This window comes from Pelmatolapia mariae, linkage group LG15, assembly GCF_036321145.2.
Source record: "Pelmatolapia mariae isolate MD_Pm_ZW linkage group LG15, Pm_UMD_F_2, whole genome shotgun sequence".
Classification (NCBI taxonomy): domain Eukaryota; kingdom Metazoa; phylum Chordata; class Actinopteri; order Cichliformes; family Cichlidae; genus Pelmatolapia; species Pelmatolapia mariae.
Genome location: NC_086240.1, coordinates 4711428 through 4734975, shown reverse-complemented (window position 1 = coordinate 4734975; position 23548 = coordinate 4711428). Strand labels below are relative to the sequence as shown.

Here is a 23548-nt window from a genome sequence, read left to right as displayed (position 1 = left end):
AATACACAAAGAGGGAGCGAGAGGGAAAATGTGGTTGGAGTGTTAGAATGACTTCTGTTGTATCCACGTTCCCATTTCTACTCGAGTATATCGCTGGATTTATACAAACATTGTTTTGTTTTGTTTTTAAAAAAAAAGGAGATTTCTATGATGGTGGCATCAGTGAGAGTTGGGAGTGGGTGTGCTGAGTAGGCGAAGCTGCTGCAGCGTGTGCATGCTTTTCATGAGGGTGAGGGTGTAATAGGTGATGAGCGTTTTCACACACTGAAATGTAGCTTCTAAACTTTATTGGACTGAAAGATGCAAGATCCAAATGTATGCACATCACCAAGTGGCTATGGTTGAGTTTTTTGAAAACATTTGGGTAAAACCTGTTTAAAAAACGCATTTTGACACAGTGGGTCGGAATTTAAGATTTTCTGTATTTTATAGATTAATCAGTCATAATGTTTTTACTGTCTTAATAAGAAAATCTACATAGGGTTAAAACTGTGACAAAGTGGCTGATCTCTAAAAATAGACTGTGCATCAAGGATGGACAAATCTTTCGAGTATTAAAAGTGATGCAGATGCGGAAGTGTATTCTCTATACTGGCCAGTAGAGGGCGAATTGCGTGGAAAAAAAAGACTCACTTGATTTTATTACCTTAGTCCCTGACTGCACGGCCTCGCTCACTACTTTCAAGCCTTAGTTAATATAAACTGATGTTTATGTTATAAATTATGATCCAATTTATAGTAAATGAAACAGGTACAATTTAGGTTTTAATGACAAGTTGCTGACATATGCATTCCAGTTGGATCCGCACCTCAATTGTTCAGTTTCAAAACACCAGCATGGTGATGCGAGGGTTCAGAACAGGACTTGGACATCCAAATGGGAAGCTATATAACATTTTTTACAAAGTACTTTGGTGAAAGCGTCTTGAGCCACCATTCATTTCATTATAGTTTGCTTTGAAGGAGCCAGATTTTCTTGTAATCTTTTAAGTAAAATGGAGCAATAGTTCTCCAGGTTTTCTAAAGAGCTTTCAAAGTCTCTCCACTCATTTTCAGTTCAGTCCTTGTACCTTACCTTCTTTTTTTGACATTTAACTCTGACCTAAATAAAGGCCAAATTTGGAGAATTTTATCGAATCTGGGGCCCCTTTGTAAATTATTGCAAGTCGTTAAACATTTTACTAGCTGATTAATATTATCACCCCCTCCCCTTTTTTTGTTTTCTTTTGTTTTGGGTCTTTTTTGTTCGTTTGTTTGTTTGGGAGTTTTTTTTGTTGGTTTTTTTTGTTTTTAATTTTATTTAAGCATTTGTGTGGGTGTGTGTACTATTGTATCTGTTCGTGTATGAAAAAAACAAAATAAATATGTGAGGGGAACAAATTGTATTGTAATTGTAAACGACTAATGTATATTTCTCTCCCTCAATAAAAATATTTAAAAAAAACAAAGACACTGACCCAAATCGTGGTAGCAAAATAAAGGCACCTAATGAACCACATACACATAACTAACAACTTGGCAGAGAACCACTTTTACATTGTATTTTTAGGCACTTTGTTACTAGAAGCCTGTTGAAAAATGCATTATTTGTTCCCATTTCTTTTGCTGAATGTGTGGAAAAATGCCAAAAATAACACAGTTTGACAGACACAAAATATTATTTTTGCAAAATTTACAGAATTATGAATGCAGAAAAGCGCCGTCAGATTTTGATTTACTATGCTGTACGATTTGGGAAGCATCTTATTGGCAGTGTCCTCATTTTTCAGCATGACAGTGATCCCAAACACACTACCAATACAGTAAAATAGATAGAAAACTACAGAATGGAACGCTAACAGTCATGGATTGGCTTTCCCAGAGCTCAACATTATTGAAGCAGTGTGGGATCATTTTGGCAGAACAGAACAAAAGTCAGCCAACATCCAAACAAGAGGTTTAAATGCCTGGAGAACTATTCCTGAAGACTGCTTAACGAAATGACAAGAAAGCTGCCTAAGAGAGTTCAGCTGTGTTGAAGAATAAAGGTGGTCACACCAAATATTGACTTTCAAGCCTGTTAAAATTGTACAAACTCAGTTTTTCCCTGATGTTTGCAAATGTTTGCACCTATTTCCCATTTTCCTTGCTAAATCTAAAGAAAGAGGGGTGGCTAGAGACTTTTGCACAGTTCTGTGTGTCCAGAGTACCTCCTTTTTTTCCTTAACAGATTAGTTACTTAACAGCTTAACTTATCTGGTTATGCAGCAGTTTTAAAAGCCAGAAATAAAACAGCAGTGCAGAGGAAACAGAGGCACAGAGCCGCTGCTCCTTCTTCGGACTCTCGGTTGTCCCGGGACTCGGCTGGCCAGTGAAGCGCAACTTCCAAACCAGGGTTCTAGCTAGGAGTCACGGGAAGGGCAAGCTCATTAATTATCTCTCCCTCTCTTCCTCCCTCCATCCTCCCATCACACCCTCCCTTCATTACCAGCAAGGTTAATCCCCCCCTTATCTCCCAATGAGACTCATTTTTCATGACTCCCTTTCTACAACGCTCCCTCCCTTCCCTCATCTCTTCTCCATCCTTCCTTCTCCGTAATTCTTCCCCTGTCTTTCCTTCTGTTGTTCAGTTCTTCCCTGCATCTCGCCTAGTTTGTTTTTCAGCCACTCCAGCCCCCCACGTGCTTTCCGTTTCTTCTGCACACTTCCCCGTCTTCTCATTCCCACTGTATCGTTTTAAATTCGATCTCCTTTCCTTTTCATTTCCTTTAATTTTATTTCCCCTCGTCTCCTCGCTTTTCCCTCCGCTCTCTCCTGTGCTTACCTTGAACAGGCCGTGGCGAGTTGAGAGAGTATCTATTACAGCTTATCACTAAAGGACAGGCCAACGCCGCACGCCGGTGAAATATGGCTGCTGTCACAGCCGCCGCGGAACACGACCGGCACACAAGGCTCACAGAGCTGTGAGGACAGGGGGAGAAGAGGGGAGAGGAGGACTGGAGAAGGGGTTATGGAAGCCCCTAATTCAAATTAATGGGAAGATTTCCAGGCCTGATGCCGACCGTTTGACAGTGATTTGGCACACAATTAACCTTGTCTCCCTCTCCCTTCTGCAACCCCCCCACCCCCGTCACCTCCTCGATTCCACTTGCCTCCTTTTCTCTCCGACTCCGTCTATCCCCTGTAACTGCCACGCTCTTTGACACAGTCTTAGTGATTACGAAGCAAATTGAAATGATGATGTTTTGTGATATCAGCTGACATCCCCTTACTGTCGCGTCCCAATTGAATTAGTTGTGAATCACTGACGTCCACGCTGCATAACATGATGCGACTGCCTCATTTTAGATTTTGCCACGCCCTGTTCCACCACGACTTCTTAACACAGTTTAGAGGAAGTGTGAGAATAACTCTAATGAGCGTGACGGCAATTACCAGGTAGCGGTTTTGTTGTCCGGTTTTAATGATGCAACCGCTTTATTTAGGAAAATCCAGCTCACCAACACACAGAGCAGACCCGGCGTCATAGATTCACGTTCAGCGACCTGTTTAAAAGGCCGTTCCTGCTGCAGCTCCAACCTTTCAGCTAGATTTTACTCACTGCTTTTATAGGCCATTTCACCTTGGGTTCCAGTTCAAGGCACCAAACAGCCTATAGCTTTCAAACAGAGGAGAAAACTGGAGTGTTAAAGAGAAAGAGGGAGGTGTACCAAGCAACAAAATGGAAAGGAGAGATGATGTGTGGAAAACCAGCCGCAGTGAGAGGTAAAGGTTTGTGAAGAGAGCTTTCCTGTCGGCTCTTCAGAGAAAGTACAAACTGTCAGTGTGATTTGTCATTGTCGTTACCACAAACGGCTAAAATATCTTTAGTTTTTTTGCTCTGTAATACCTTTTTGCTTGCAACCCTGGTTATAAAGCCATCAGCGTTAAGGTGGGATGATATTAACTGTAGCTGCCTTGCTACTTTAGAGTCCCACAGATGAATGGGAGGAGAGGAGGCGAGTGCGTTTGCAGTGACAGTTTGCAGGTAGCTGAGCGAAGACGTCGAAGATCCCTGCGCCGGCACAATGTTGCTGACAGTCGGTGATTATCCCAGGATTTTTTTCCGAGACTCTGCCTCAGCACATGTGACATGAAGGAATCACAGCAGAGACAAGCATGGCAGTTGGGTGACAGACAGCAGGGCGTGAGCACTGTCTCAGGGTCTGAGAACGATGACGATGTGACACTGTCGGGTCTAAGAGTGGAGCTCAACAGACATTGGCAGACAGGGGAAAAGTCTAATAACGACACGCCAAAATAATGTCGTACACAAATCGCCCGCTTATTTTTCTGTTCTCTAATCTTTAGTTATATGTCTGGGATTTAAAAGACGTTGATATTTTGTATGTGCTCTGTTTTAGGTGTTTAAATGGTAATAATCGCCTTGATGAGCTTCAACTGGTTAATAACTCGTTTTTATAGCAGAGTTGTTATAGTTTTATATTTTCTAATTCGTTTTTATTTTGCTTTTAATTCAGTTTAGTTTCAGTTACTTTCCAGAGTGGTTTTTAGTTTCTGTATTTGAAATTGCTTCGTTTTTGTTTGATTTTTAGTAGTTTCAGTGTTTGTTTTTTTTGCCATTTTTATTATTATTGTATGATGTGTATATGTCAGAGGCAAGATTTAGAAAGATCAGTACAGGTTTTACAATAAAAACACAAAAAACAGGTTGCCAGGTCTTTGGTTTGTTTTACATCAGCTAGTTGTATACATACATAGGGTCTGGGTACATAGAAAATCTTATGTAGAGCTTAGAGTCAAAGCTAAAGTCACACGGTCACACAAAACAAATATAAAACAATGTACTAAAATACAGTAAGAATTATAATATTATTTCAAATATAAGGAACGGTAATTTCCATATTGCACTTAAATGACTATAGTATAAAAATACTGCACGTCATTGGAATATATATAGATGAGGTAGCGTTTGTGTGTATTTAGTTAGTCACTATTTTGTTTTTGCCATCAGACTTTCCTGTGGCAAGAAAGACAATGTTGTGGAAGCGTGCGTGTGTGTCTGTGTGTGTGTGTGTGTGTGTGTGTGTGTGTGTGTGTGTGTGTGTGTGTGTGTGTGTCTGTGTGTGTGTGTGTGTTTGAGGCCAAAATGTCCCCTCTGCTGCGTCTCTGGTTGTAGTTAAATCTTTTATAAAGCCATTCCTTCTTGTACTGAAAGTGTAAGGAGTCCAACTGCACAGTACTAACAGCAGCTTTACTGGGGACAAATTGCATTGAATGTCTTTTATAATGTGTTTTAATTCATTTAAGTACATTTTAAATTTTAGTAACACTAGAAAAAAATGATCCAAATTTCGGTGCGTTTAAATCTGTCTCACTTTGAAACAGTCAGCAAATCTCAACATCTAAGTTTTCACAGTAAAATACGTCAAATATTTGATTGTTTGTTGAAGTTATCGTTGTGCATCATGCACCACTATAATATGCCACTGCCCCAGTGGGAACCAAACATCTGTCCCTTTGATTCTTATGACTTACTAAACAGCTAAAAGACTAGTTTTACCAGATGGAGGCCGTAATGCCAGGAAACACAGTCGGTAGATTTGTTTGATCATCACAAATGGCTCCAAAATAAATTATGTAAGAGCTGAATATTCACATAATCTCCTCAGCTCAGCCTCCTCTCAGCGCTACTCATGCATCATGTTTCCTTTTGTTCCAGCGCACTGTTTCCTCTATGTTTCAAGTGGTGGAGAGGCTGGTAGATAAAAAAGATGTGTGTGGATTTTCCCATCACTCTCACGACTTTGAGCCACACTGTACAAACATGCACACGCACCGTGCACGCTCACAGATTGTAGTCCCGCTGCAGCACGTGTTGCCCATGACTCACGACACAGCCTTGTAAAGGGTTTAACACAAGGTAGGAGGGGATAAGCGGCCCCCCTGATGTTTAAGCTGCCTCTGCTTTGAAGCAGATGCGAGCCTGCGTGTTCATTCTCTCTTTCCCCCGTCCTCCTTGCTCCTTTTGGTTTGCGTGCGTGTGTAATCGTGTGTTGGTGTGCTGAACCAAACTTCACGACTATTAATGCATCCTGATCATCCCACTGAAATTGAAGCTGATGTGTTACGAGGGAAACGGGGTAGGAATTAGCTCCCTTGATCCAACGCTGGTTGCCTTTTACCATCTGAGGTATCCCAACTTTTATCTTCATGCATTTTTAGCTCAGTCCCAGCTCACAACAACTCGTGGTTGTGTAGATCAGTGCCTGCTGTTCTCTAAAATCCAAATACCGACGTTCATTTAATGCAAGTGATGATTAATTTCATACTTGTTGCAAAGCCCTGATACACATGAATTGAAACTCTTGCCTGAAAATGTTTGAAGTTAACTGAAGTTGATGATGCAGGAATTTCAATTCATCTCATTCAGTTTTCAGACAGGAATGATAAAGCTGAAAGTGAATGTACTGCAAGCCAAAGTATCAGGGTTATCGCCATCAAACTCTCAGACGCACAAGTCTCCTCTATGCTAAGTTTAATGTCTTTGCTTTGCTTGTAGACCATTGTTCGAGGGAACCGGCCACCCAAAGATGCATCCATTAACGGCCTGCTGGAGGAGTTCGACAACATTTCGGTAACACGTTCCAACTCCCTGCGTAAAGAGAGCCCGCCAGGCCCCCATCAGGCTGGAGGCATCTCCAAACCCTCGGGCAGTGGCCATCTCACTGCTCCAGAGGAAAATGGATTCAACCACTACTACTCCCGCTACTCGTGTGACCTGGACACGTCCAGCAGGGACTTTTCTCTGGATCCCGGCAAGCCAAGCTTCTCCATAGATGGGGATTGGGCAGTTGGCAGGCACTATCGATTCACCAAGCAGAATGGCCACTCACACCCCATACGCAGCCCCTTTTACCCTGATGCCATGCCTCAGAAATCAGACTATGGCAAACTTCCACCTGACTATCACACCTATCTGGAGAGCAAAGGGCGGTCGGCGGATGAGGTGGCCTCTACGGTGGGTAGCGGAGTAGGTTCCAGCGGCTACTACCGGGCATCGGTGGGGGGTTCATCCAGCCAGGACTACCGGGACACATCAGTTGGCACGCCGTCTCGTGCATCACTACACAGCGAGCAGATTAACTACCCCGACAGTGAGTGGAGTTACGGCGGCATGAGGGACGAATATGAGAAGCGACCCAAGAGTTCCTACGTGACCCAGACCAGCCCCACGCCTGCCATCAGGCAGCGATCTCGGTCAGGCTCTGGGCTGCAGGAGCCAAATGTCCCCTATGCCGCCAGTGGGACTTTCAGGAGCCCGCCACAGGCCCACCCGTACAGCTCCTACACCTACCCTCGCCTTTCGGAGAGTCTCGCCAACTCACAGACTTTAACCAAGGTAACTAAAGCAAAATGGAAATGGCATATTTCAACACACTATACCTCTCAACAAGTCTGTGCAAACGTATCAGAGTTCTATTCAATTCTACACATGTACACTCATGTGACACACACTTTAACCTCCCAGTCACCTTTTCACATTATTTTCTTCTTCAGTGTTTCGAGTTCTCTCTGATCCTCAACCATTAGTTTTCTTTTTCTGCTCTTCCTGCCAGATAGATGGTTTCAGCTTTAATCTACTCTTCCCTGAAGGGGGAAGGTGATCTCTGGCGTGTCCACTAGCTCTATACACAGTTCAATTAATGCTCAGACTGACCACTGACCAAAAAGCTCTGACTTACACAAAATAAAAAGTTAGAGGAAGAAAAAAGTGGAAGAATATACTAGATGAAATCAGTGTATATTTATGTAATTATTTTGAATTAAATTAATAAATAGGAGCAAGTGGTCAAATTCATACAGAAGCTTTGCACCACACAAATTGCAATCACTGCTAAATAGAGCATTTTAACAAAAACATAATTGGCACAAAGGTATAAAAATATACTATGATTGCAATTATTAAAAGGATACGAGAATTACAAATGCAAATATGCATAACGGTGGTCAAGACGAACTCAGTAGAAATTAAATATCTAATAGCAAAGCTTTAGAGATTAGAAATGAGTAAATCAGAGGGACAGCTCAGGTTGAGCAGTTTGGGGACAAAGTTAGAGCAGCAAGGCTGAGATGGTTTGGACATGAGGAGAGGAGGATATTAGACTTTTCAGAAGGAAAAGAGGAAGATCACGAAGAAGGTTCATGAATGTTGTGAAGGGGGACGTACAGAGGGTTGGTGTGAGATGGAGGCAGATGGTCTGCTGTGGCAACACCTTTCCTCAATTATTTCTTCTCTATTGACATCCAATAAGAGTCAACAGCAGAATAAGCTGTTTGGAATTTGCACGAGAAGATTTGGCAATTTTTCATGGGCACAAGCCACATGCTCAACTCTGCTGCTCAACCCACAAATGTATTTTCCTTACAAATGCGGCACCATTTAAAGGTAACTAAACAGGCTTTTCAACAGTATAAGATTTATTACCATGAAACATTGTTTCAACAAAGAAATAATCAATCAAACACTAATTTCCTTACTTTTTGTGGAACGCATAGATGGGCTTTGATGTTAAGGATGCCCAGAAATATCTTTTTTTTGTTTTTGTGACATGGAAATGCTTTTTATATGACTGTATTACAGATTTTTAACTGAAAACATCTCACAAACAAAACACACAAAAGGCAGGTTTTTGTACACTAATAATGCACGTTTGTAAAAGTTAGAAAAAAACCTGAATTTAAAGGAACCTATGTGATTGTTGGTAAAATCCCCCAGCAGTGTCACTCAGTAGGTTGTATATTGTATTTGGGAACAGCTGCACTGTAAGTATGCCGGCTCTTGTGCAGCCTGTGTCGTGCTCCAGTGGAGCAGTGGGAGAGACACCCAAGAGATTCCTCTGCACAGAAACTCCACTGACAAGAACAAACGAACCGTCCACGCGTTAGTGGCTGTGTAATGTAACCATATGTTTTCAGTTACTCGTAGTTCTTTTACACCAGAATTCTCAGTGCAAAGAACTGCATGTGCTGCGGTGGAAGATAATAGATCAGGAATTATAGCAGAGGGCAAAAGGTGGGGTCAGACTTTTCACACAACACCTTTTACATCATTCTTCCAAAGCTCTCCGAGCGTCATTAAACCCGCGAGTACCGCTATCACAGTTCTGCACCATGCCTCCCTTCACACACAGCGAGCCGAGAGGGGAAACCGGGTTTGCTGATGTAGATCCCAGGGTGCCTTGATGAAAAACCATTTAACCCGCGTGTCTCGGTAAATAGCCACTCGAAGAAAAAGCAGCCACGGAGAATGCAAGAGCAGCAGGAAGGCGATGCAGGAGAAGGTCATTTTTCTTTAATGTTGTTCGTTTCACATTTTTGCCGCTGTCTGAGTTGTCACGCTTAAAGAGGCGCGCTTGCTTTTCTATAAAAAACAAAGTAGAATAAGTAAAGAGTCGAAACCCAATTTAGCCAAATCATATATGAAAGAATATGTTTGATCATTTACTTAAACTTACTCTTTCATATCTCAAAGGCGTGACTATAATTGGACTTAATGTGATGGTGTTTTTAATATTTCTTGTTTGATTTTCACAGCAGTGGTTTAAAAAAAGGAAACAACAAAACAAGGAGTCATCTGGCAGCTGAAGAATCACTATTCTTCTTGGCTCACGGACCTTGGAACAAACCCACCTCCCTCTCTCTTTGCTCACTCTCTGCCTTTTCTTCTCTTTTCCTGGTTCAGCCCACTCACACCGCTCAAGTAAATCCTTCTTTTTCCCTGCCGTTGTTGGAAGACGTTGGGGATGTAATAGTAGACAGCACAGAAACTTGGCCACACACAAAGATGCAAACGCACACACACATGCACACTTCCTTTCTCTCTGCCGCCGTCTCGCTCTCTCTCTCCCTCACTGTTTTGTAGCGAGTGTGAGCTCAGTGCCGCAGCTCTCGGTGACAAATTGATGTTGCGGCACTTTCCCTTTCTGCAGCCTTAGCATAAAACTGGCCGAACGATGTTCCACCGCGGAATTCAATTTCACAGTTGAGTTAGGTTGTTGATTACCCTGCCAAACTCAGATTAATGCGCGTTTAACCAACATGGATCAGGAGACCCCTGGCTGACAGCCAGCGAGCGCTTGCTGGCCAACGATAGAGGGGCACGAGACGGGGGCCTCCCAGCAGCCACCCCCGCACCTGCCTCAGAGTGATTGATTAAAAGAGTTCACACCATGTAATTATACACCATCCCAACACATCAGGGCTCCTCCTCCTGCCCTATCTGTGCTTGTGCGTTTCAGTCTGTGTACGTGTGTGTGTGTCTCTTTGTGAAAGAAAGAGAAATAGCGATTAGGCGCAGAGAGAGTGACAAATAAAAGAAAGGAGGAAAGAGTTTTATTTATTATAGTCGGAGTCTCTTGAGGGGAAAAATCAGGCTGGCTGGAGATCATTTTAGAGAGGTGTGGCAAAGGTGATTTAGTTTAGTCTCTGCAGGGTGAAAGCAGATTCATCTTCTAAGTTAATTTTCGTTTTTTCTTTGCTGTAATCCACTTTAGATCACCCTGGGTAGTGTTGATGTTTGCTGTAGCACTTTAATGCCTCTCCTAGTGTTTAAGTGACAGACTTTTGTCACTTAGATGTGCCACTGACAGCTGTACAGTATCAGCCTGTCTCTACTTACATCCTATTGTTAATGACCTGTGGCCAGTTTTCCTTAAAATGACAGGATCCATGTGACATAATACGATGACGAAGCTATTAGGTTATGAAACCACTCCTAGTGTGCGTATTTGTATCCAATTGTGAGTCATGTAATGAAAGCTGAGTCATGTAAGCACTACTGCATTCTCACTAATACCCATGTGTACGCTGCAATACTACTTTGAAGGACAATCTTAAGGAAGAGCTGTGTCCCAGATCTGAGTCCACTGCAGGCTCTCGGTTGATGTATGGAGTAGCTGTGAAGCATTTTAGAGGGGGATGGGGTGGTAAGGATAAGGTATGGTCCCTGTCCTGTGCACTAAATGTTCTCCGTTAGGTCTGTCCAAGAGTAATGTACCTGCAGGTGTAGTGTATGACCGTGGATGTACAGGCTGACGTTTAACAGTAAAATTCTTCAGTATTCACTGCAGTAAAATGCAGACACTTGCGTAACACTAGACTTATATGTAATTTTCCTCGCTTTTCCAGGGCGACTATGAGCGTCCATCACGCGATGACAGTCCCCAGGTCGCAGGTGGTGACACGTACCCCCGAGGGCCTCTTAAGCTACCTCAGAGCCACACGAAGCCGCCTGGCTACCCCTCGGTGCACCTGCCGTACCCCCCGATCTTTCACCATTACAAACCCTCTCCTTACCATCATCCTCCCTCCCAGCCCAGTCCACCATATACCCCGCAGGTACAGTATGTTCGCTAACTTCACATATAAAAACTGCATCGTAGTGATGATTCAGTTTGCTACAGATTGCAGATTATACTCTGTGACTTTGGTAAGCTAGCTGAAATCAACATTTGCTCCAGGTTTTCAATCGTAACCATCTTAAATCTCTAACTAAAGTAGCTCTTTCCCAAATTGATTCTTTAGAAAATAAAATCATTAGGTATATAAGCCATGTTATTTCTCTCTTTTTTTATGACTTTTTCATCCAGGGGGCCTACTCACAGCCTTCGTCACCTTACGTCCCCCCAGGGGCTTATCCGCCTCCTTCCTGGGGGTCGAGCTCTGACACGCAGCCCTCCAGAGTTTCTCATGAGCAGTTCAGAGCAGCACTTCAGCTGGTGGTCAACCCAGGTAACGCACACTTGAAATTAAAGGAACATTGAAATGGCACGCAAGCATGTGACAACTTTGTGCATATGATAAATGGACGGAATGGACATTTTACCCAAATACACATACATTCATGCAAGCACTGTTTGTTTTTCTACATCCAAGTGTTTCCTGTCTAACATTCAGAGTTTCATATAGCAGTATTTAGAGTCTGTAAGGGCGTGAATAAACTGCAGCTTGAGTATTTAGCAGAGGCATGCAACTGCAACTTCTAGATGTTTTTTTTAATTTATATCTTTCTTTGTGTCTGATGTTGCATCAAAATGAGGCACGATGTTTGTGTTCTCCTCCAGGCGACCCTCGGGAATACCTGGACAGCTTTATTAAGATCGGCGAGGGATCCACAGGTATTGTTTGCATCGCCACCGAGAAGCACAGCGGAAAGCAGGTGGCAGTGAAGAAGATGGACCTCAGAAAACAGCAGAGAAGAGAGCTGCTTTTTAACGAGGTATCAAACAACGTTTACCTGAGAAACTGTCCTTAGCTCATACTATAATCCAAATAGTTCTGATGTCGTATGTTTGAGTGAATTAATCAGGTGGATTTAGATTAGGGCCATAATGACCACAGAACTAACATTTGTCACAGATTGTTGATAGCCTAAGCAAGCGGCAGTCGTGAAACTGTTTTAATTAGCATAATAAAAATGCCACTTTATGCTAATTAATGAAACAAACAGCAAGAGTTCAGTTCGCCCATATTTCCCTAACATCCATCCACAGCAATTAAACCACTAACACATTTTTTTTGCATCTGTAATGACATTTATTGACTAAACTGAAGACGTGTTTACGCCGAAAACCTTAAGCAAGAAATGTATTCGTGACTGCTCACATTCATGATGTCCTGACAAGTTAAAAAATGAGCTGCATTTCATTTGCCCAGGAAAAAAAAAGAAAAACGTATTTAAATGTGAACTGAGCAACGCTCGGATTGCATTTCTGCCCTGATTCTTTTGTATTTTGGTCTCTCTGTTTAGCGTGCATGAGTGGGAGAGAGAATGCATGTATGTTAGCATGAGTGCGAGGTGTGGAGCAGCGGGTGTTCAGCGGGAAAGTAATTTGTTTCGCGTAATCCTATTAATTTGAATGTAATCCTTTTATGATTAAGCCTCCAGAACATGTTCATATTAGACAAAGGGGAAGTTGAATTAATATAAAAAAATGAAATTACATGAATAGATTCAATAAACCACTGGAATTGTAGATAATTTTTTGTAGCACATTTTAGCATACATTCTTAAATATGGTATTGAATTGAGGAATTTCAGAGAGAAACCTTTTTGAGGCTCAAAGCATGATTTTTATTTCATATTAACAGTGTAGTAACAAAGTATAGCAGCATAATAACAGTGACAGAGCCAGTGTACTACAGTGTCATTAGTAACAATACATATATATATATATATATTTCTCTGTCTGTGTTTTAGGTGGTGATCATGAGGGACTACCATCATGAAAATGTTGTGGACATGTACAACAGTTACCTGGTGGGAGACGAGCTTTGGGTCGTCATGGAGTTCCTGGAGGGAGGGGCACTCACTGACATTGTGACTCACACCAGGTAACTGCTCAATGCACAAATGCTGAGGTAAACCATCAAACTGTGATGCGGAGCTTGGAGGATGTAAGCTGTTGTTAGACTCCAAGAAAATTATAAAAGGACATTTTGAAAAACAGGATAATTATTTTGTTCAAGTAGTTAAAAGACGTCAAACTCAACAACCAGGTGAGCAGCATGTAAAGGTCCTGAGGCACGTTTTAACTTTTAAGTGATTAGTAAGATATTTCCTAAAAATGAATCAGGGATTCAGCATTGCAAGAACCAGGTAAAAATTAACATGTTACATCTCGTTTAAAGTTATTGTCCAGTCAGACACAGGCTTTTTAAACCTTTATTTTACCATGAAGGCTCATTGACACCATACTCTACTTAGGAAGAGAGACCTTAGCATTGAAGCAGGAATACAAGCTTCTAATACAGAGTCTATCAAAAGGAATCATCTGATTTCACAGTATCGTTCACTGGTAAAGATCAGAACACGTATTATAAGAAAGAACAGATTCACGAGTTTCACATGGTTGCTGGCGGCTGCAGTGACTCCAGATATGCTCACAATAATCTGTGAGATGAGTTTGACTATCATATGGACATGCAACCAGAGGAGGACACATTTAACTTTTGAACATTGTGAGTTGTGTATGTAAAAGTTTATCTTCAGCCATGTATTTTAAAATGTACCGTAAGTTTTTATGTCTATTACTTTAAAAAAAAATCTAGCTTTTTGAAATTGGATGATTCATTTTGATACACCCTGCATACTAAATGAAACATAAAGTGCAGCATATTTATTTTGTCATTAATGCAAATACCTAATCAGCAACTCAATGCATTTAGGCGTGTACACGTGGTTTCGCACAGTTGTTGTCAGATGGGCTGACAACAACAACCAGAAACTTGTGATTTATTGGTTCACACACAAACATCTCTACATTTTACAGGAATTGGTTGAAAAAAAATCTATTGATTCCTACTTCAAGCAAGTGCCTTGTCAAACAGAGCACCTCTGGGATGTGGTGGAACCATATAATTGCTTAGTAAGAAAATGTATGTTCTGCAGATGTGTAAAATAAATAAATAAAAACACTGCAGTGACAATCAGCTTCCATTCTCTATTGTTACCTAAGTTTCAAAGGACCTCATAGACAGACTTTGCTCCCTTCTAACAGAGCAAGTTTACCTGTTTTTCTCAGCATTAGTCATGTATTTACAAAACATGACCGTCCTCTCATCCAAGAAAACTAGCGTCATTCAAAAATGTGAAGTCATCTTTATTTTTAATTATTTTATTTTTCAGTTCAATGGCTGTTTTCAGACTGACTGAAAGAGTTAAAAAAAGTATCAGATTTTGAAGCATTATGTAATACTTTTATATAAAAGTCCCAGAAATCAGGCCACAGCTTTGTGTGTGTCATTTGTGTTAGTTTTGACTGATGAGATAGACGGAGAGAGAATCCACATGGGGGGGGGAAGGTTTATGTCACCTTTTAAAGGGCATGTTGTTCAGATGATGTTGCTGACATCAAATGGATTTTAATATAACCTAGCAAGCACTGGTGCGCAGTCGAAATTCAATTTTTTTTATTTTATTTGTTGCAGCAGACACGAACAGGTGAATAATTTTGCAAGGCACAGAGGAAGGACTGGCTGAGACGATACGATGCTCCGATAGTTTCTGGATTATCGTTCTCCAACTTTTCCAAATTGTTTCTGTGTTACTGAGTTGCGTTTCTAAGCTGCTGCCTCATTGTTTTAAGCTTACTTTGTGCTTGGTGTTTAATTACAGTCATTTGCGCGGAGTGTCAGCATTAGCGCTGCGCGGTGTCGGATGCTAATAACACGCTTTGGCGAGGCTGAGCACCGCTGCTGCTGTGAAGTATTTTGAACAGTCTCCCACACAGATGTTTGCTCGTTTGTGTGCTCGGTGCATGCATGAGAGAAAGTTTCACCACGAGTGCTTTTAAAAGTACTCACAGAAAGCTCATAAAACTGGATTTTAAACAGAATTTCTCTTTTTGATAAAGACTCACATACATTCACCCTGTAGAGTCAGTTGCCTTTTTTTTTTTTTTACCTTTTATTAATATTATCAGAAAAAGTTTGGAATAAAACTTAATAGATGTCCTTATAAAATGTAGATTGATTAGTATGCAGGCATAAAATAAAATCAGTGAGAAAATACCGCAGAAGGGCTTGAGCAGTGTATTTTCTTCATCAGTAATTTCTGCCATATTTGTCCAGGTGAAAGCCTGCTGCTATTTCCGTTAGGCTTTTTGTTGTGGAAATAACTGCTGCCTGCCTCGCGTTGTGCAAGCCTCATCAGCTTGCTGGCAGCAAACACACAAACGCACACACACTCTGAGATTTATGGACACATGCGCGCTCAATTCTAACTCACACAGGCAAGTCAGCAGCGGGAGGAGAATGGGGGGTCTGCAGAACTATTTCAGTCACGTTCAGATTTCAATTATACTTTTAAAGTTGGGTAATGATCTGCACTTCGAGGGGATTTTTATCTAGTGTAAATGCAAAAGCATATGGGTTTGTGTGTGCAGCTGTGTGTGTGTGTGAGAGAGTATGAATGCCTCAGTGTTTGTGTGTGCACCTTTTGTCTGTGTGTAGGTGCATGTGTAATTCTACTCCCTTTGACAACCTTTACAGGCTCATTAAAGTTGTTTTTCACTTTGTGAAACAATTTTCTATTTCACTGATCCTGCCTCCATGAGTGTGTGTGTGTGTTTGTGTGAGAGAGCTCATTTGTTTGTGTGTGTATGGGAGCGTGGGATTTTTTTCGGGGGGGAGGGGGTTGTGGTGTAAGTGGAGAGGCGGTAAGAGGTGATTCATTTTCACGTACGCGTCTCCATCCCATTCACTCCGAGTTAGCCGGTTGTTTTTCCATTAGCAGAAAGCTCATTTATCTCTTGTGATTGTAAAGGCATACATGTGTAACAATAAAATCTGCTGCAATCTGTAGAGTGTGATTATATATGTTTAATATTATGAGCGTATGTGTAGCCCAAAGGGTTGTTTCTCATAATGCAAGTTTGCAAGTTAGTGCCCCAATAGCGGGTAAGTTACACTGTATGATAAAGAGAAGTGTGCAGAAGGGTTGCAAACATGTAAGATCATACTGCAATGCATATACAGAATATGTGCGTCTGCATCCATCTGTATCCTTAGTCTGGGGTTTAAAACAAGCGCGCTTCTTTGTGCACATGTATTGTATGATTGCAGATTAGAGCGCACACACATAAAGCACACAACACAGCCCAGCCAGCTGGGTCTAGAGACGTTAATGTTCAGTGGAGCTGTGAGTTTCTACATGAACTCAGTGAGACGCGCAGCATCGCCCCCTCTCTCCATATGGGACCCTCCTGCCTGCTCGTAGCTAGAAACGCTGCAGGCCACAGTGGGATATTTTCAAACTGGATTTCTACTCCATATCCTCTATAGGATGACTCCCAAGTCTTAAAGCCAGTCATTTCTGTAGCTCAAAGAATAAAAGTCAGTTTTATTTATGAATAAATGTTTTCTCGCAATGCACAGCACATGGAGAAAGCACAGGTGACAAAAATGAGCTTACTGGATAAAAACAGATAGCACATTTATTAAAAAGATAAACTACAAATTGTGGAAATAAACAGTTAGCTATGAAAATAAATCTATTCTGATTAACTTAAAATATTTTTGACAGGTCGTGTGTGTGTGTGTCTCCTTACAGGATGAACGAGGAGCAGATTGCTACGGTGTGTCTGTCGGTGTTGAAGGCTCTGTCCTACCTGCACACACAGGGCGTCATCCACCGTGACATTAAGAGCGACTCCATTCTCCTGACTAGCGATGGCAGAGTAAGTGCACGTGCATATTTCTATTCATCCATGCTCCTCTTGGGATGCTATCAAATTAGTCACTGCTTAAACAGTAATCCACGAAACCCCAGGTAATAATAACTTAAGCTGCTATTCTTTTTCACTGGTCTCACATGCACACACACAGTCATTCAACACTCACTGACCTCCATGGGTGCCTGTCCTGCCGCTTGTCAACAGCCAATGCCAGAAACTCATCATCATCCATTGCCGCCGTGCCCTAGTAATTAAATCCTGCTTAATGCCTCCTAACGAGTTGATAAGACATGATTAACTGAAGCTTAATTAAGTGCTAATATATGGGATTAGTGTCTTCTGACAAAGCTCTTGATCGCAAGAGGTCAGTGCACTTCTGAACTAATATAATCTATTCTGTATGCCCACCAACCTGCTTAGTAGAGACTGGAACCATGTACTGTATATGTGTGTGTTTACAGATCAAGCTATCAGATTTTGGCTTTTGTGCCCAAGTTTCCAAAGAGGTACCCAAGAGGAAGTCCCTCGTGGGCACACCCTACTGGATGGCACCAGAGGTCATCTCAAGATTACCTTACGGGACTGAGGTGAGGACACATGCACAGAAATAACATTATTCTACTGAGGAGTTCAGGAGCATTTCCCTGTATATGTTATGCATGTATGTTTACTGTCCTGGCTGAATAGACTGAATGTTTTTGCGTGTGTTCAGGTGGACATCTGGTCTTTAGGCATTATGGTGATTGAGATGGTGGACGGAGAGCCCCCTTACTTCAATGAGCCCCCTCTGCAGGCCATGAGAAGGATACGAGACAACCTGCCCCCACGGCTAAAGGAGTCCCATAAGGTAAGAAAAGTCAAAGGCGAGTTCTCAATAAGTAAACGGATCAGACTTTTGCTAACAGCAGAAGAAAATGTTCTTAGAGCTGTCAACTGTTTAGCTGTAAAAACGCATCTCTGTGTGACAGCTCACCAGTCACACCTCAGGTGCAGAGAAGTGCAAGGTAACATTTATGAACTTATATTACGAAAGTACTACAACTCTTTTATTTTTGAGACACATGGATCCTGTAAATATTCATATGAAGCTACGGGTATTTAATTAAATTAAAAGGAAAGACTTCTACAAACAGCTGTAAGCAACAGACCAAATTTTCAGTTCATGTTAATGTGTTTTTTCTAACCCAGATTGCATTTATTGTGAGTATCATTACTCATTACATAACCTAAGACTGGTCTGTGTCTATGTATGAGTATGTAATAATGGATACACCAGAAATATGGCAGTTGTCATATCTGAGCAAAATGGGAATTTCAGTAGTTTTAATCATAAACCAAAGTACTGAACTGTTAAGATTTTGGGTAGATCGTAGTGCTAATTCAAATTAGTGATCACCAAAGCCATTATAATTCATTCTAATGGGGACAGAATTTGGTGAGCGGTTGCTGGAAATTGTTGGCAATTGCTAGCGTGAAATTAGCCACAAAGATGTAGTGCACCAAAAACCTCCTTGGCATTGCTTTGGTTTCTAGCAGGTTGCTGTGGTTGCTTGTGCTTTGCATGGCAAGCGCTCCTCACCAAGTGGTGACGAAACTTTGAGAAGTGCAGTCGAAACTGGAAATGCGTTCGCCTTAAAATAAATTTCCCTTTTTGAAAGGTGTTGATTGCAGTGGTACAACCTGTTCTCATGGCAGTGCGTTGCAGGCTTTATCTAATGACTCGTGTTGCTATTTGTCCCTCGGAATGTCCTTAAAGACGGTTTTATATCAGTCGACACTCACGTGTACCGATTAAAAAACTCAATAATCTGCATTTGGAAGGTCGTGAACAAGTAAGTTGTGTTGCCTTTTAGGCGAGAGACCCAAGTTTGAGTCATACATGTCAATTCTTTTTACACTTCATTTGTATAATATTCATGCATGTAATTCATCTAGCAGCGTTTAAAAACAAAAAGAAGCTCAGGAAGCTACCAAAATATCTTGGTTTCCATGGTGATGCCTTGCTGTTTTTTACAAAACGTACATGCTTCTGACACTATGTTTCCTATTGAAATACATTACTAAAACGTTCATGTTCCCTGATACAAAAAAAACCCCATATCAGTTTGTTCCCACGAACACAAAAAAAACAGGTGACCACAGGAATACCAGCAAATACAAGGTTGGTTTTTTTGTGTGACAGCCTCTTTGTGACAGACAGCAACTTCTGGCAAAAACACGACAACCAATCAGGGAATTGACATTTCTCACTAGCAATTGGAGGTTGCCGGTGGTTGCTGACTGGTCTAAAGTCATGTGTGACTGACCTAAATGTTCCCAAAGTTGATGAAGAGATCGACATCTGTGTTGTCACTAAAAGTGTGTGTGTGTGTGTTAATTTTACTGCTGTTTTTTTGGCTATGTTATACTCAAACCTAGCTAAGCAGATGAATTCAAACATTTGCTCACATCTCCAGGTGTCAACCGTGTTACGCTCCTTCCTGGACCTGATGCTGGTGAGGGAACCGTCCCAGAGAGCCACAGCGCAGGAGCTCCTCCAGCACCCCTTCCTAAAGCTCTCGGGACCCCCTTCCTGTATCGTTCCCCTCATGAGACACTACCGCCATCGCTGACCTGCTGACTCAAACCCCAGCCCTCTCCTCCACTAAAAACATTCACATAAACAAACTACCAGGGTGGCACTGCCCTCACCCAGCCAAAACACCCCACTGCTTGGTGGTGTGCCACCAACTTTCACACCTGTAACCGTGAAGTAGATTAGCTAGAGGAATATCTAAGACATACATTAATAAAAAAATTTAAAAAACACAAGACAAAGTAAAGAAGAAAAAAACTATTGAAACCATGAACTGGAGTAGAAGAGCGTAATGTGCCAGAGGAAACTCTAGACATCCAGTAAACTACGCAGACTGCCTCGCCCTGCTGCAGTCTTCTTTCTTCCTAGACTGTAAGTCTTCAGCGCCATGTAGACTTGTAGTAGCCATCCAGAGCTTCTCAGAGGGGGTGTGGCAACATGGAAGGACCCAAAGCGACCAGCGTGCTGCTCCAGACCCGAGCAGCAGAGGGCAGAACAATCAGTGTGAAGAGAGAGCGGGTTTTTGACTGGTCACGACTGTTTACCGCGTCGTCGGTACATCATAAGGAGCGCAGGCTGCTGCTCAGAGACGAGCTCTCTCGCATCTCTTGTCACACACTAACAGTGAAAATGTATTTTAGAGAAACCTGTAAGTTTTTCTGTACAGTTTTGATAACTTGCAGTATTTTATCGTGTCGTAACCATTGTGATATGAGCGGTATTAAATAGAGTTTCTGCAGAGATCTTTCCTACTGTTTATAATCCAATTTTTGCTTAAAGATATAAGAGATATCCCAAATAAACCCACCTAAAACCTGTTACTAAAAAAATACTAAATATATTTATTATCTTACATTTGTAGACAGAACTTCCATTAAATGTTGGGAAAAAAGGGTAATGTCAGAATTTTGTATGACATTTTCAAATATTTATTTATTTATTGGAACTGAAGGTATATTTTTTTGGTAGTGTGGCCTTTTTTTGTTTGGTTTTTGTTTTTTGGGTTTTTTTTGTTAGGTTTTGACTTCGATTTCCAAGAGCGCATTTGGCAGACAGTCGGTTTATCATCCAAGCAATACCCCAGACCTGCTGTATTTATGAATCCATGACGCCCTGTATTTATGATACTGTAACAACATCATGCATTTAAATGTAGCACAGACTGAGTGGATTTGAGAAAGGAAAGAAAAAAAACTAACTTCACGCAGACTTGTTTTCTTTTCTATTAGCAGTCTCACTGTGTTTCTTTCTTAATGCCAAAGAGGCGCCTGTCCAAGACGCCTCCCTACCGCACAGAGTTTAGGATGCTGATAAAAGGTTTTCTGCTCACATCCTCGCTGTCATCATCTCACTCCTTATCCCACCTCAGTCAGTCAGTCAGACACACACACTCGCTATCACCGGAGCTTTGCTGCCATTCTCATCTCTAGTTTGGACCAGGAGAACAGTGTTATCCCCCTCCCTGTTTTTACCCATCATTCACTGTGATATGTAAATATGACTGTGCGTACGTGAGCCTGTGCGTCTGCGTATGTCAAAGAGCAAAAGAGGTGGAGAGGTGTTTATCTCTACAGCATCTGAAAGTGTGTGTGTGCGTGTGTGTGTGTGTGTGTGCGTGTGTGTGTGCGTGCGCTGCTGGCTAAGCCTTGACAGTGAGTCAAGATTTGAATGAGTAAACACTTATCTGTGGTGTTGGCTTGTATAGTGATATTGCATGTTTGTTATCAGTGAAGCTGGTTTCAATTAAAAAAAACAAAAAACACCCATAAAAACATCAAGATGTGTTGCATGGATTTTTCCTTCATCACCTTATTATGCAGTCGTCTCTTCTTCTTCTTCTTCTTTTGTTTTTTTAACAGCACACTGTCAGAATATCCTAAAGAGGTCTTTTCAATCATCAACAGTTTATTTTCTCTTTGTTGTTTTTGGGTTCTCATTTCCAACAATTTCACCTGTATTTCACCTCCGAACACAGAAGCAAAAAAAAGACACATTCATGGATCGGTGTTGCCTTAATATATTAGGTTATTTCTCCTTCTTCCCTCTAAGCCATTTCCCTCTGAAACACCATAATGGGATATTGATTTAGCTCGGACAGAGAATGGAGCTTCTTTCTCACAGGAAGATCGACAGTGGTCTAGTAAATAAAAACACAGCTACTGGGGCCACTGAGAGTATCAGTGAGGATGACACCGGAGCTTGTAGAGTCAGTGTTTGAGTTAGTGGAAAACACTCATCTGTTCCAAACACAACAAGTACACACAACTCCTAATTATGAATTTGCACCTTCAAACTTTTGTGTGTGAGTGTGTGTTTGTTTGTTTTTAGTTTTCTAAACAACCTTTGGGAGGTATTTGAAATAGTTTGTGTCTTTAAATGGAATGATTTGTAGTGAAGCAATAAAAAAACAGATTATCTAAATATGTTTATATACCATAACAGGCCTGCCAAAGTTCTTAAACCACCTTTGGGCTAGTTCCTGCTGCTGTAGGGTCTCAAGGATTGACACACACACATGCAGCTCTTATTGGGATATTTTTGTTTTATGTTTTGCTGATTTTTTTTTAATATTATTAGAAGATTTAAAATCTTTTGATGCATTACTTAGAATTCTTTTTAATAATATTCTGAAAACAATAATGTACATGTATCTATCTTTGCAGCTCATAAAGGAGAGGCAGAGATTTGCCCTGGTTTCTGTAATGTACTGTCCTCCCTGCACTCAGTGTTGTTGTAGGCTAATAAGGTCACGGCCTCAGGTGTAGTGCATGCAGGTTACCTGGTGTTGCTCACTGAGCTGGATATGAACTAAACCTTTGTTAACAGCTATGATGTCATCTCCTTATGACGCCTGGACAAGTAAAACTAAAGGGATATGCCCAAATTAAGGATTTTTTAGGCCTTTTTCACGCGTGAGACTTGTCTGTAGCTAATGAAAACTGAAGAAAATGGCAGCTTGCCGACCTCCGACAGTAAAAGTCCAACTGGAAAACTTGGAATTTCCTCCAGAATAAAAGAAGACAGGCGGAAGACCGTGGCTGCAGTTTTTGAGAGTTTGTGAAGCTCAACAACAGGTGAGTTTTCCTCAGTTGTTGTTAGCATGTAGCTTTGTAGCAGAATGAAGGCCGGATGCTAACTTTTTAGAAGCGTCAACGGCTAATTGAAAATATGTATGTCAAAGTAGGGCATCCCTATCTGTGTTAACAAGCACAGATATCCTGCTTTGTGTTACCCGTCATGTAGTGGTTGAATTTAAAAAAGCTTATTCGAGGTTAAACAGGGTAAATTCACTGTCTTTGTGATGCTCTTTTGTACAGTATGTTAAGCTCAGGTTGCTAACAAATGACTGTAGAAAACAGTGACTGTAGCAACAATCACTGTTTTCTACAGTCATTAATGCTAACACTTAAGGTAGCCGCACAATCATGGCACCTCTTTGTAGGCCTACGGGGGATTTAAGGTTAATGTTTTAATAAATGCATAAATAAATACATCCAAACATCTATGATTTTTTTTAATTAAAAGTATATGCTTCGATTGCTATTTGTTACAACATCGATGTCTGTTTCAACTTTTTTCTAATGAGTAAGTTATTCTAACATGAAGATAAGTAAAACAATGTAACAGATGTCTTGAGCTACACCTGGCTTCTTTATATTTTCCTTGAAAAATGAGAAATTTTGAAATGAAAACATAAATGAACTTTCTTAGGTAGCTTTCTTTTGCTGTCTTCCAGCAGTCTTTAAGAATAGTTCTC

At 41.3% G+C, this 23548-nt stretch overlaps 1 protein-coding gene across 4 annotated transcripts in view; it reads left to right on the top strand.

Annotated features, from left to right (window-relative positions):
* The window catches only part of pak5 (p21 protein (Cdc42/Rac)-activated kinase 5), a 70814-nt gene extending 49249 nt beyond the window's left edge, over nt 1-21565 (top strand). For all 4 annotated transcript variants that reach the window (XM_063494927.1, XM_063494928.1, XM_063494923.1 and 1 more), the window contains 9 exons: nt 6542-7381; nt 11170-11379; nt 11631-11772; nt 12105-12259; nt 13241-13374; nt 17093-17219; nt 17678-17803; nt 17929-18063; nt 19673-21565. In XM_063494927.1, coding sequence (XP_063350997.1) covers nt 6542-7381; nt 11170-11379; nt 11631-11772; nt 12105-12259; nt 13241-13374; nt 17093-17219; nt 17678-17803; nt 17929-18063; nt 19673-19828 — 2025 coding nt within the window. In that variant the 3' untranslated portion in view covers nt 19829-21565. The remainder of the gene's footprint in view (nt 1-6541; nt 7382-11169; nt 11380-11630; nt 11773-12104; nt 12260-13240; nt 13375-17092; nt 17220-17677; nt 17804-17928; nt 18064-19672) is intronic.
* Nucleotides 21566-23548: the final 1983 nt, after the last annotated feature.